Source organism: Excalfactoria chinensis, chromosome 8, assembly GCF_039878825.1.
Source record: "Excalfactoria chinensis isolate bCotChi1 chromosome 8, bCotChi1.hap2, whole genome shotgun sequence".
Taxonomy (NCBI): domain Eukaryota; kingdom Metazoa; phylum Chordata; class Aves; order Galliformes; family Phasianidae; genus Excalfactoria; species Excalfactoria chinensis.
Genome location: NC_092832.1, coordinates 21,260,161 through 21,274,526, shown reverse-complemented (window position 1 = coordinate 21,274,526; position 14,366 = coordinate 21,260,161). Strand labels below are relative to the sequence as shown.

General features: G+C 40.2%; 1 protein-coding gene across 4 annotated transcripts in view; it reads left to right on the top strand.

Moving 5' to 3' along the window:
* The window catches only part of LOC140255477 (BEN domain-containing protein 5-like), an 812,733-nt gene that overhangs the window by 713,633 nt on the left and 84,734 nt on the right, over positions 1 to 14,366 (top strand). For all 4 annotated transcript variants that reach the window (XM_072343116.1, XM_072343117.1, XM_072343122.1 and 1 more), the window contains one exon: positions 4,315 to 4,467. In XM_072343116.1, coding sequence (XP_072199217.1) covers positions 4,315 to 4,467 — 153 coding nt within the window. The remainder of the gene's footprint in view (positions 1 to 4,314; positions 4,468 to 14,366) is intronic.

Here is a 14,366-nt window from a genome sequence, read left to right as displayed (position 1 = left end):
ATCCATGGAGCCAACAGAAATCTCCATCCTCTTTGACTCATGTCAGATTGTACCTATTATTAAGAAGTATCTATCATTCAGATAGATAAACTGGCGTGTAATCAAATGGGTAAATATCAACTTCTAAAGTACAGCTGATTTGGAGTAGTCTGTAAAACAACACCTCTCAGAACATTATTGGAACAATCTGGAAAAGAAATGAATAAAGTGTCATGAAGAACTGCTAGGAGGTCATACAAACATTGCTGCACCACTGATTTTGCAAGTCAATTTTCAGGAACACTTAAGACATTTTCATATTGTGCAAAGGTATCTGTAAGAATAAGGAGTAATTGACTTCTGTGCTTGATGTCAGTAAGAATAAGAGTGTATCTAAACTGACATACTCCCATTCGCTAGAAGCAAGAAGAGGAAATACTTTTAAAATGCTTTTAACCTTTAGAAGTTTTTTTAAAAAATAGTAAACCACTTTTCTACTTTTAATTTCTCATGTAAATAATTTCTGCTGTTGCCATGGCGTTGCATAGTGGTAAACTAAGTGTTGTGCATCCCAAGAGTGAATCAGGGCACTGGGCAGAATGTCTTGTAGCTGAGAAGGCAAGGACTGATGGTTTCTAGCTGAATGTCAGCTGCTGAACACGTGATGCTGAATGGTCAGTTTTCCTTGGTTTGGCTTATTAGCTTGTTGTGCTTACGTTTTCTGGTGCCACGTGTAGGAGCAGCCGTAATATTATCATGGGGTTTGTACGGTATGTATCAGAAGACATGTATGTCTGAGATCTTTGCACGATTTTCTTTTGAGAGACTCTGAACCTGAGGAAACTTCAAAGAGCCAGTGTTCTCAGAACTTCTGAATCCTTTCTGTCCAAAAAAGGACAAATTCCTTATGTGGTACCAACTGTTGTATGTCTGTTTGCTTCAAACGGTGACTGAGCTGTAAGGCTCAGTAAGGCTGGAAAGTCTGCCTGGAGGCTGTTATGTCCTCTACCAGTAACGACAAGCTATGGTTTTAATGTCCTGCATAAAGCATTGCAAGGAGTTTATCCCATCCCTTGTATGGTAATACTGGACTAAAGAAGGCTTTGGGACTGTCTCTAAACCAATTGCTATGTCCAAAAATTAATAATATCCATATTGGAGTGACAGCTGGTGGAAAGAGCTGGCTTTTTCCTGCATCACTTACCTCTCTAGTGGCCCATGTTCTGGGCTTAATGCATGTTTATCTTTTTATTACAGCTTTTATTGATATTTTTTTAAATTTCCATTTCCTTAATAATCATAATTGTGCTGTTCAAAAATCCAACTTTGGCCATATTGGCACTGGCTATTAACATCATTCTTTCCTTTTGCTCCTTACTGACCTTCCAGAGGCATCTGACTAATGAAATAAATACATAGACAAGTGAGAACATTTTCTTAAAGCACTTCATGTGGCATCACACACCAGTTTCCAGTTTCAGTACTGTTTCATGTTGTAACAATGAATGTGAGCTTTCATTCTCTATCCACGGTTTCTTTCGTTTTTCCTCTCCCTAATTTATATGTGTATTTCTCAAGCTGTCAGAAGTTTTATTCTGACCCAAGAGAACAGTGAAAAGTATGTGTCATAAAGGCAGGGATTCAAATAACCTTTGGAAGAGAAATTTGTTTGTTTATTCATTTACTCTCTTTTTATGTGGTAAGCATCAAGAAGAGGCAAAGACCATTCTTTTCAAAGGAGTGGATGTTAACTGTTGTTTTCTAGGAAGTGGGGTTCAATCACTGTCAATCTAGTGAGTGTTTTGACACACAGAGGAAAGAAAGAGTAGGTCTGCATTTGTTTTCCCAACTCTGTATGCTCGGGTCATCCAGGTAATTATAGCTTTACTTAGAAAATAGAACATGAGAGAGCAGCTCTCTGCTGCCACTTGTAAGCACAAAGAAAAGACACTTGGGGGAATTAAATTGATAGATGACTTTTATAAGGCATCTGAATCATTTTGCATTCCACCTCTAAAGCAGAAAATGATGAGTTTAATATAATGTTGTAGGATGTAACTTGTAGTCTCTCAGAAGGCAGCAATGGCAGCCAGAAATGTTTGAGCTTCGTTATTCATTATTTTCTGCTTAAAAGCTGAAGCAAATGTGACTGTCTGAGTTTGAGCCACATCTAAATTTATTTCCATTCTCACTTGTAGATGCTACTGCATTAGAAGCCATAGCCAGGATGGGTCCTGCTGAGTGGATGCTATCAGATATCCATGGGGTTCAAGAGAGGATAGGATTGGATTATGTTCTGTGTTGATGTCCACACATTTAAATAGATATGAACATTTACTGACTTCATTTTCCCTTTAAAATTCACCACATCTGCAGATTATCCTATTTCTTCTGCAAAACATGTCTGCAAATGAAGTCCCTACTACTCAGAGGTACAAGTGGCAACCTTTGAGTTAATATCCTCTTGGTGGGCTGTTATCAACCACATGGAGACCAGAATATCTTTATGCCTTTGAATAGAGAGAATTTTTCCATGAGGAACTCATGTGTTATATTAACAGTGGAGTGAGTCTTTCTGTTCCACAATGGAGAATGATCAAGATATTTCCTTTTGATTAAAATAACAAATGTGATCAGAAGAAAAGAAAGGTGAAACACTGTAATACTGTTCTGCTCACCTACAGCAGTGTCTGCGAGCAGTGCATCTAACTAGCAATTACTCGAACTGTGTTTAACAACTTACTGAACAGAGTGGACCATTGCAAATTTGGACTATATTTAGTGGGCAGGAATATGTGAAATTGAGATTTTATGTGTTCACTAGAAGGGTAAGGAACAAAGACCAAAGAAAAACAGCTGAAGAGTGGCTGCTGGCAGACTTAAGAAATGACTCTTGAAATATGTTGTTATGAGTAGCTTCCCTATGAAGAACTCTCTCTAGTTGTTCTACGATAAGCATGTCTTAGGTCACTGACTTCTTTGTGAAGGACATTCATGCTTTATAAATACCCACTGCAACTAGATTATCTCCTCTCTTCAAAATTAAGTCACTGTTTTAAGACTCTACAACACAATCAGTTTTATGGTGATGTAGAGGTGTACATTTGATCTCAGCAAATTCTGTTTCCTATGGGGCTATTATCTTATGGGGGGGGGGAACCAACATTATTCAGTCTTAATTTTTAATTTGTGTATGTTTGGAGAGGAAGAAAATCATATGTGGTGTTTCATCCTGTTGATGCTAATCTTTCTCTTTAGTACTATATCTCCAAATTGCAGATGTGTGCTTTATTGCCCTGTTGGTCCTCTACAGCACAGCAAAATGTTTTGGCAGTAGCAGACAATTTACTGTTTTAGAGTCAAATACAATTAAATGTTCCATTTCCTATGAAGCATGGTCAGCTATCGATATTGCATTAGCTAACATCTTAACATTGGAGAGGCTTAATAAGATGCAGTATTACTCTCTCTAGGCTGTTTAATTAAACTAAACATTCGCTGTGTATTGTACATTGGTTTCTGCCAAGGGAACGTAAATCTGTATCATATTAGTATCACATACCAAATGATGTTCTCCCCCCATTAGAGACTCTCTAGAAGAGCTGACGCTGCTGTCACATGAACTGCTTTTGTAATACATTCGACTGCTGTGTAGCTCAGTATTCTCCAGTAGCTTGAGCAAGTTTTGTGTGCAGACCAGATGCGTCTGGAGAGCTGCATACTGCGTTTTACTGGCAAGGGTTGCTACAAGCAGAAAGACACTCAAAGCACTTGATTTTGAGATTTTTTTCTCTGTTGGATGCTACAAAGCATAGTAAAAGAAAAAAAAAAAAATCCATGAGTAAAGTAGGATTAGAAATTGTGCTATTTGTCTTTATAAATAGAAATAAACAGCATGGGAAATCCTGAAGAAATTCTTCCTTACAGAGTTTTGAGCTGCCAGAAAGGATAGATTTGTGTACCGTAACACACAGCCATGCAGCAATGCCTTAACAGTCTTGCTCAGGAACTGGAAGGTATGTGTTTTTATCAGTGGCACTGACCCTGTGGTAAAGCAAAGAATAATGCCTTAGCTTTATTGTGCACATTATCCTGTGCTGCATAAATGTTTCAGCCTGCTCTGGACAGATAGAGAAATGTCTGTCAAGGTTCTGTAAGAAGGTGTGAATGGCTGGATGCATTAGTACAGTATCTTTATCATGGCTCTCTGGCACTGGCACCATGAATATATTTGTGGATGGCAGTAGTAGATTTACAGAAGGCATAACCTATATACCATAGTCATGATTTATCTCATGTTGTGTTTCTTTGTCTGCTTTTTTCCCCCCTTAACAGAAGATTAACCTGGAGTTCTACATTGACATCCATGCCCACTCTACCATGATGAATGGCTTCATGTATGGGAACATCTTTGAAAACGAGGAAAGATTTCAGCGACAGGCTGTTTTCCCCAAGCTACTCTGTCAGAATGCCGAAGATTTCTCTTACGTAAGGAAGAGTTCTCTTAATTCATTTTTGTGTGTGTCCAGTTTATTTTTGATGGTAAATTTCTGATTTATTTAATTGTGCTAATCTTATTTTAATATGAATATAGGACTATTTAAAATTTTAGTTATGATTAGCCATAATCCTTCCTATTACCTTCTCCCAAAGTGGTATGTTGTGATCTCATGTGTTGTTATTAGAAGCATGAACAGAAGCAGGTTCTTTGTCTTCCACGTTAGAACCTCTGGTTCACATTTATTGACACATTTAATTTTTATCTGAAGATCTCTTTGATCAAATGGATCAGGTTTAATGTTGCATTGCTTATGTTACATTACACTGACAAACTTTTGACTTGTATACTTTAAATAATAGTTTAATATCAAGTAGAGGTTAAAAAGATAAACTGGTTGAGAAAGGTTAGATAATTTTCTGTTGCAAGTTGTGACAAGGGTTATGTATGCTTTTAAAATTATTTGATCCTACTATGGAAAAAATGTTTTTCAAGAAATTCTGCAACTGCTCAAGATATGTCTTATAACTTAGAAGAAAGCCTGTGCATTGTAGTCTCCAAGTATTGGAAATAGATGGAAGCTCCTATAAGGAGGTGCTTAAGGATATATGTATCTTAGGAGTGAGCTTCAAATAGAGAAAGAAGATCTCTATCCAGCATTTGTTGTAGTTGCTCTGGAGAAGCTGGTGGATTTAGGGCAACTTTCAATGATCAGGCGAGAGGGCATTGAGTGACATTTGGCATCATATGGTAGGAACAGACTCATTTTAAAATCACTTTGGATTCATGCACAAAGCAGAGAGGAGTGGAAGAACCTACTTTTTAGGTCCTGGTTTTACATCTGTTATGTTATGCTATCCCCTTCTTGCTAATACTTCATCCTCATGGTACAGAGAGAGAAACATGAGTCTCCTCCCTCTGGACATAGTGCCTGCCTCCTCTGCAGAGCCATCTCAAACAGGCTGTGGCAGAGGTGGTGGAGAAACATCCCATGTGTTTAGCTCTAGAGAAACAAACGTAACATCAGACACAAAAGTAGTTTTGAGTCTGCACAGAGAAATTTACTATAATTTACCATTTTCATCACAGTGGGATTTCTCTGTGTTACTGTGGGAGACTATATTCCTCTTAGTGGATGTCTCAGTTGACAGTGGGAAAATCTTCGAGAAAATGATGTAGGAAATGGAAGCCAATAGCTAAATAAACAGAGCAGTCTCTACCCTTTGACTCTCAATCTCCTTTCTGTAGAAATGAGCTATTAGACATGCATCTTGACATCTAGAGCGCCACAGTTTGACTTTGGTGTTGCACTCAGAGTGCTGAGCTTCCAACCCACATTCTACTGATCTCTTGAGACCAGAAGCTTTTCCCCTGCCATCCAGCCAAGCCATTCTTCTCAGGACAGCTGAGGGTATAGAGGTGTTGGAAAAGGTGACAGCCACAAAATGTCCCATGTCTGGAAAGCAAGAGGACTGAATATTACTGCTCTGAGTGGGAAAGTTTCTGTACCCTTGTTTTCAAGTGCAGCCATGTGGGTTATTTGACTGGCTAGAAATATCAGGGGTGAATATTGCTGCTGGAAAGAGAGGGAAAGAATCCAGAGCTCCCTCTGTTTTCTAAAAGGAGGGAAAGAAAAGTGTTGAAAATTAAAAATAGTGTATGTAAATATGCCCTATTGACTGCTCAAAGGGAAGGGGGGAAGTGCATCGTTAACATTACCAGGCGGGTGTTTGAAAGTGTGGGAATGGACCACTGTTGTTACTAATTAATTTTCCAAAGCTTCAGGAGGTCTCATTTACATTGTGTGCTGCTGCGGCCATTTGTTGGGATTATAATACTTCAACAGCAGCACTTCAAGTGAAAACTGGCGGCTGCATGAAGTGTTGTCCATAATTGACTAGCTCCATGTCTTCACACAGCACAGAGACAATGTTCCATTATGTTATCCATTGACAGTATCATTGAAAAGATTACTCTCCTTAAAGCATCTGTCAACCTTGATTGATTTACAAGGGACAAAGAACTGAAAAGGTTTGAAGTGCGGGTACAATTTTTGCCACCGTTTAGCATACATAATGGTTCTCCTTTGATGTCAAAAGCTCATCTTCTATTAATAATGCAGAGGGCTTTTGAATGCAGGCTACTTGTATGGAGTTCCACACTAATAACCTACTTGCTGTGAAATGGGATTCACTTTGGAGAAGCAGTCATTTGTCTGGGTTTTACATGTTCAGAATGAATCCCAACTCAAAGGGATTTCTTTCAGTGCTCTGCATGATTGCAGCTGAGCCCGGCACGGGTTAGGGGAAGCAGGCAAATCCTAGCCTGCTCCTCCAGCTGAGAATCTGGCAGAAATCACGCAGCCAGATGCAAAGGAGCATGAACAACAAGCCTAGATGATGCGATCAAATGCCTTGTGCCATTTTGTATGGCAACCTTCTATTAATATACTTTAGGGTGCATTTCATGCCTGGACTGTTTTCTTCACCTGTCATTTCCAATAGGCCTACTTATTTAAATGACAGCATGCAAGGGAGATTGGTGATTAGAACAGTGGACAGATAGGGGATACATGCCTACATGTTCTTGTAGGACCAAAGGCAAGTCACCCAGCATCTCTGTATGCTATCTGCTGAGCAGAACACTTAAACTCACAGTATGCTGGAGGGCTGGCTGTGGTTTGAAGGTAAAAGTTGTGAAAGGAGACAGAAATTCTGTATTTATATGTGGCTTCAAATACAGCGGCCTGCGTTTGGTTTGGCTGTCAGCATGTGAAGGGAAAAGTGAATGAAAGAAGAGCTAGGAAGGTTTGCTCTCAAATACATGAGAGAGATGCTTGGACAGCTGTCTCGGGAAGAGGACAATTCTGGAAGTAAAGCATTTTTCTGATTTCAAGGTTTAGGAAGGCTATTTTTAAACACTGGGGAGTAAATATAATCTGTATGAAAACTCAAACAGTGAGAGCTGACAAGCTCTTCTGAAAGGCTGACTCACTGGGTTTTCAGGAGCAGCTGTTGACACCACGTCGGAGTGCATTACACATCAGCCATGGCTAAGAGTTGTTGCAGTATTTGGAGGAGTGTTCTTCATTTGACCTTTCTTGTTCTGGAGAGCGGATTAGTCATAACAAGCAGATACAAACACTTGAACATTTCAAGAACCTGCTAGTCTTAGGGGTGGCTAATTCTGACCTTTGTGACAGTATGAGAGGAGACCATCTGTTGGCTCTGGTTCATTTAAAAGAAACAACCACAGCCATTCATGGATGGCTTTATCATTTTGCAAAGATTGCCTTGCTTTGCAGCGAGATGAAAAAGACTAGACAGAAGTACTTGGCTTAATCTTGTTATTGTTTTTTGTAATGGTTTTTTTTGTTTGTTTTTGTTGTTGTTGTCATTTTTTTTTTTCCTTTTGAATCAAAACTAGTGCTACTTGGGATGCATTTGAGTTCTTGTTTTGTTTTCTTGCTTTCTACCTTCCAGCAGAGCAGCTTCCTTTACAATACTCTTTGTCATCTTCTTTTGTGTGCTGTGGCTAGCAAAGATCCCAGTAGTAACTTGGGATCCCATTACATTGGACAGTAGGTAACCTACTGAGAAAGTCCACATACTCCAATAGCTTCCGGTCATGTTGGGTAACAGAAAAATAGCAGATCGAAAGGCACTTGCTTAGGGAAATCAGAGAATAAGACCCACATTTCCCATGTGCCAGTAGCTTTGGCAGGAGTTCACATAGCCTTCTGCATGGTTTAAACCACGCTGTGCCCTCAAGAGTAAAATCTCTGTGCAAGGACCCACCCAGTTTCCTTTTGGAACCCTCTGGTGTCATGACCTAGTGACCTAAAACATATATTTGACAGTATCATTGAAGCAGCAAGATGAAATATCTCAAACATGGAATGGTCTGGTCCATTACTTTTTTGTTTTGTTTTGTTAAAACTGGCTTCTTGGTTGCTGTAATTTATTTGGGTTCTTTTAGCTTGGATGTATAAATTTGAACAATCCATCAAACAAGGGATAGGTCAGCTCTTCTCGTTTCCACATCACCACCTTACACATCAAAGTCTTCTTAGGTGAAGTGTGTTCCTTCCAGCAAATCTCTGTCTACCATTGGCAGCCCCAACTGGCTGTTATCACTTACTCTGGCTAGACATCTCCTTCTTAGTCTTGTGAGCTGTATCACTAACTCCAGTGCATTTGGGGTTGTCTCTGAAGGAAGTGCTGGCACAAGTGCCAGAGGGAGTAATAACAGCTGGTGAACATCGAAGGAGCAAACTCAATAATCTCTTCTGAAATAAGGAAGAGCCAGTTTGTGTTGCATGCAACTGAGTGGGGAATGGGAGAGCAGCAAGCAGGTTTCTCAGACCTGGAATTGATCCCAAAGTAAAATCCAGACTCTCTCTACCCACCACCTCCTAAATATTTCTCTGTTGCACCAGCCAAAAAGACCTTTGTCCAAGAAAGCATAAATAAGTTGCATTATTGCAGTCAGGTAGTTTTGTTAACATTGTGAAAGCTTAACAGATCTCCTCAGAATCTTGTTAAAACTGGAGGACAAGGAATGATCCTACCTCCTTTTTTTATTATCTTGTAGCAGGGCATTTCCAGAAAGATGAATATCTCTTTATTTACTTTATTGCCCCTCTGGGATGCATTTCTGCTCGCTGCTTTGCTTCTTGGACAGTTTCTCCATACATTTATTATTTATTCTTGGAGGCTGGGTGGGGAGAGAGAGGAAGCATTTGTCTGGTGGCACAGGGAACAGGCTGTAAAGCCTGTTCTTTTCTGATCATGATAGATTTTGGTCTCACAAGACAGTCACAGCTAAATGAAACTGCTCCATTACTGCTGAAACAGTCCACTCCTCTTTTTTTAATACAGAGGAATGAATTGACTTGTATTACAGAGAAAAGGAAAAGGAAGGGGATAAAAACGTTTGAGTAAACAGATTTTCTTTCACCACCTATTTGCTCTGTTGTTTGTCCATATAAGTTTGCAGGCCATTTTCCATCTCCACACAGCTAGAAATTTTGACTAGATGCAAAAGAAATGACTTTTTGTAGTAATTTTATGACATATTGTCGTTATTTTACCAAATGCCGAGGTGCTGGGAACAGTTGGCAGCCTTCTAGAGTGGCACAAATGAAAGGAGCTCCTTCATATTCAGATGCAAGTCATCTCTTTTGCAGAGTGCTGCAAATTTAGGGCAAGAGGTAATGGCCTTTAGTTGTGCCAGGGGAGATTCAGATTGGATATTAGGAACAGTTTCTTCTCAGAAAGAGCAGTGATGCGCTGGCACAGGCTGCCCAGGGAAGTGGAGGGGTCATTGTCCCTGGAGGTGTTCAAGTACTATGGGGATTTGGCACTGAGAGACATGATCAGTGGGGATGGGTTGGGGTTGAACTGGGTGATCTTAGAGGTCTTTTTCAGCTCAAATGATTCTACAGTTCTGTGAAATTTCACTGTATCGGGACAAACTGCAATGAAGGAAGAGTGGAAAGTGGGTCAAGAATTGAGAAAGTGGCCCCTTCCCAGCATCCCTTTCTGTTTATTATCACTTTAAGTATATAATATATTAAAATATGTAGAATAAAACCCGTTTCAGAGAAGAACTGTTACTGAAATAGTCAGAATCCGGGAGGACCAGCTGTATTGTGTACGGCATCTCCTCAGGAAGGGTTGCAATCTCCTGCTCTGGATAGACAAGAGAGCAGGGCGTCTCTGCCACACAACAAACCACTTTTTCTGCAGAGTATTCAAAGCAACTGCATCTGTGATGGTTGTATTTCCCTTTCTGCTTCTCATTGTCCTAAGTTTCTATCATTTGTATAAATGATTATGAAAGCACTCCCAGGAGACTGCACACATGCTCGTAAAGCTATTGTAAAGAGAAACATTGCACGCTATTGCTAAAGGCTATTTTACTGTATATTTTGTGGAAACGTCTCATTTTCTACTGACAAATAGGGAAAGTGAGAACTCCAGAGACACAAGTTATTTTCTAAATGGTGTGATTATTCTGTAGAGCTTAGACTAGAAAATGCCAGCTTTGGCATCTTTGGGGAAGGATGTTCTCTGGGAAGCAGAGGTTGCATTTATTTTATTTTATTTTATTTTTTTATTTTTAAAAAAGAAAAAGAGGAGGAGGGAGGAAAGCAGATCTTTTTTCTTTTTCATTATTACCAAGGAGCATGTGCAGATCCCTTACAAGCATCTATTCACTCTGCTCTGTAGGGGTGCAATTTGGTGCCGTACTGCTTGGGGTAGTGGAGCTGTATATGTACAACCCATTTCAGTGCATGTGGGTGGGTTCTGGGGAACGTTCAAACAGGCCAAATGCCCATCCTGGTGTTACCAGTGTAACTGGTCCAAGGTGCAGAAAGAGGCAGCAGAGCACTGTACGGAGGGGAGTGCAGATTACCAGCTGGGAGAAGACAAGTGTGGCTCTCACAGGTGAACATCCAAAACCATGAAGCGTGAAACCCATCTGGTTTTCTATCTTGAAAGAAAGGCTAATTTGGTAGGTTGAGTTTTGAGACATGAACTGAGAGCCTGTAAAGCCTCCCTCCTTTTAGCCCCATGTTAATGGCCATGCAAATGTGTGTTTTTGTCAGCAAGCTCAAGCAGGCATGACTGAAAGACACTTTCCCCACTGAAAGAGGGATGGGGGAAAGATGTGGTATCCCTTCACAAACATTGGAGGAATAATGGAGACCCTGAGGGAGCAGATGTGTGTGTGGTTACAAAGTACTTTTAAACTGTTATTTCTCTGGAGAGAACTGAGCTTTAAAGCCTGAGAGTGTGGTACTAGGCAGGTTGTATTGGTGGTACTCCTACAGTGTGATGCTGAAGCTGCTCCCAAGCAGTAAGAAGGAAGAAAAAATGAGCCAGTTTGAAACAATCCTGAACTTTTCAAAATCTCCTCTTCCCAGATTTCACCAGTCATGAACGATTTTGAGATGAAATGCATTTCTTTCCAGTGCATCAGAAACATGGCAAAGCTGCAAGGTGAAATGAGCCAAGGAGCAATTTTCAGCTGTGTTCCCATTTTATCACATCTCTGCTCCCAGAATTCTGTTGCCTCCTTCCGATCATCCTTCCATCTACCTTTGGGATCTTGTTTCTTTAGGGTTGTTATTTTTGTTGTTTGTTTGTCTGTTTGTTTTTTAATCCATCTACATTTCAGATGCTATCTGCAACTTCTTTGTAAAATAAATTGGAAGATGTCTGCCTGATAGCAGCCTCCGGAATGCCATGATTTCCATGTCTCCAGACCCAGCTGGCATGGAGTTGGTTGCCTATCACCAAAAAAAAACCCCACTAACATGTATGCTTTCCTGTCTATTAAGAGAGTTAATGGAGCTGGTAAGAGATGAGTGTGAGGAGAGAGTTATTTTGGCTTTAGAAGTGAGAAGTTTCCTCAGTGCTTCTGGAGAAGTAAGGAGATCAGTTTTGCTAGTAAGATAGCTTGGTGAGCTAATAGCTGTGAGAGTGGCAGACTCAAAGCAGTGACTGCTGGCTGTGCCATGGCTGTAATAAGCACTATCCATAAGGGAAAAGTGAACTGCCAGTTGCACCCCTCTTATAGCACCCCACGGACAAGCTGACAGAAGAGTCACAATTGGTAACTGCACTATTTACAGTCTTCAGTGGCAAAGATTTCATAGTCAGTGCATTTCTGTGCTCCCCTTCTAACTTCCACAGACTTCAATAAAGCATTCTAGAAAATGGGAGTGAGTGAGTTATAGCTGGTAGTGTAAAACTCTTCATTGAGATAGATTTGACATCATCTGGGCTCCAGTCCATTTCCCAACGGCACGTCTATTCTTCCTTGATGGCAAGTATGTCATTCCTTTTTTCTAGAGCACTAACTACTAACTTTTTTTATTACCACCCTTTTTTTTGCTACACTGGGGGCAGCGAGTTGAGGGCTTATAGAGGTCAGATCTCCTTTAGAAGTAAAGTTTGTTCTTCAGCTAAGAGAACAGCATTGATAGAGATTTGTGGTGAGATTGTAACCTAGTCCTGCTTACATTTGGCCACTGCTTGTACTGATGGGTGAAAAGCATGAAGCAATTTGTATGTGTAATCCCAGTTTATCCCATTAGGTAAAGTGCTTACAGCTCAACTGCAAAACGTGCAAAAGATGTGAAGGGTTTTTTTTATTATTATTATTTGATTTGTTTTAAGGAAGAGATAGCTTCAGTTGTGAAATAAAGCTCATTTCCCAAATGGAAATGGTTTAAGGTGACCCAGCATATTTTTAATTATGTGTTGTAATATGAAACCATTCTTTAATTATGAATCCTCTTAGTTTTTATGTCCCTGCTCTTCTCCAGGGAGGATTTCTAACAAGATTCTCTGGCTTTCTGTGAGCACACAACTGAATATGCTACTTCCTTTTCTATAAGTTACTAGACCTACATCAGCTATCTGTATAGGAATATGGGAGGATGTCCTTATTCTGGGTTTGCAGATACTCTCTTTGAAAAGACAAGTGATCTTTGAGAAAACACTTGCATGCACACTAGAACTCGAGTTTTTGAAACCCTGTGCACTTTGCTCCTTCTTTCCATGGGCACATAAAGCAATCAATAGTTCTTCTGTAGATGTGAACAGCTGGTAAAAATGTATCTGTTGGATTACAGGAACCCCTTAGACCTTGTTAAATCATAAACTCATCTTTCTCAATCTGTTAGAGCCTGCGACCAGATTTCTGTCTGGTTGATGATTTCTCTCCTAATTCATTTTCTGAGTCATCTTGTACTTTGTATTTTTCTTTCTTGCTGGCTTAGAGAAACACCTCAAGATTGACAGTAAATGATGCACGGTCTATAGCCTGGTTCCCATGTTAGCAGCCTGGTAAGGTCTGACTGTGGTAATGCCTCGATCCTTTTTTCCCCTAATGTGTTGTGCAATTTCAGAAGAAAACAAAGATTCATTCCCCAATAGCTCTTATATAAGAGAGCAACAGTTTTTGTATCGTGTCCCTTCCTCCTGCCATCAATGAAAGGTAGAACTGATGCTGCCATCCATCACCAGCTTGACACTGAGGCTGAATGGTGTTTCAGCCTTCTTTGGCACTTCTTTTTCTACAGAACAGTGGATTTACTGGATGTGCTTCCTATTTTTCCTCTTGTGCAACCTGAGGCTTTCTGATGCTATAGCAGGACAAATCCCTTATGAAGCCACATAGTCACTGAGCAGAACCACTCAGTGCACAGCAGGAAATCAAAGGATGGACTTGGGCATATTCAGTCTCAGATACAGAATTCTGCTGTTTCCCTTCTTGGTCTTTTGGAGCACACTGAAGTCTGACCAAGGGCTAGGGATGTTTTGTTTTGTTGTGCCGTGGGGACTGCTCCAGTAAAGAATTCACATGCAGATTTTTCCTGTGTTTCCATCCTATGCATCTTTTTTGCCACAACTGTACAATTGCTTTAAAAATTTCTTTGTGCTGCCTGTGGATGACTGTTATCATTCCCAATGGGAAAACCAAGCATACAGAAATGGCTCAGCAGAGCCCGGGGAAGAAGGATGAGATCTGGTAGGGAGGTCAAGGAAATGCAGAGTGGTTAGATACACCTCAAGGTTCCCAATTTTGTAAGATCCAGGTGTCATTTCCTGGTGTATTTCTTCTCACCAGAATGGGAGGAAATCCTTCATCCTTCTTCTTCCACTCCTTTAGCACTGAATTATCACTACTTGACAGCTCCTAACCCTGAAGATAGCTAATTTGTGTACTGAATTTCCTCACACAAGCTAGGAGGCAGAGTCCTTCTGTGAGCTTTAATGTATCTGTGTGTTTTAATAATGAATTGCTGTTGATTTTGTACAAATATCTCTATTTAGGAACTTCAAAGTCTTTGGTGTTTTTCTTCCCCAACCCT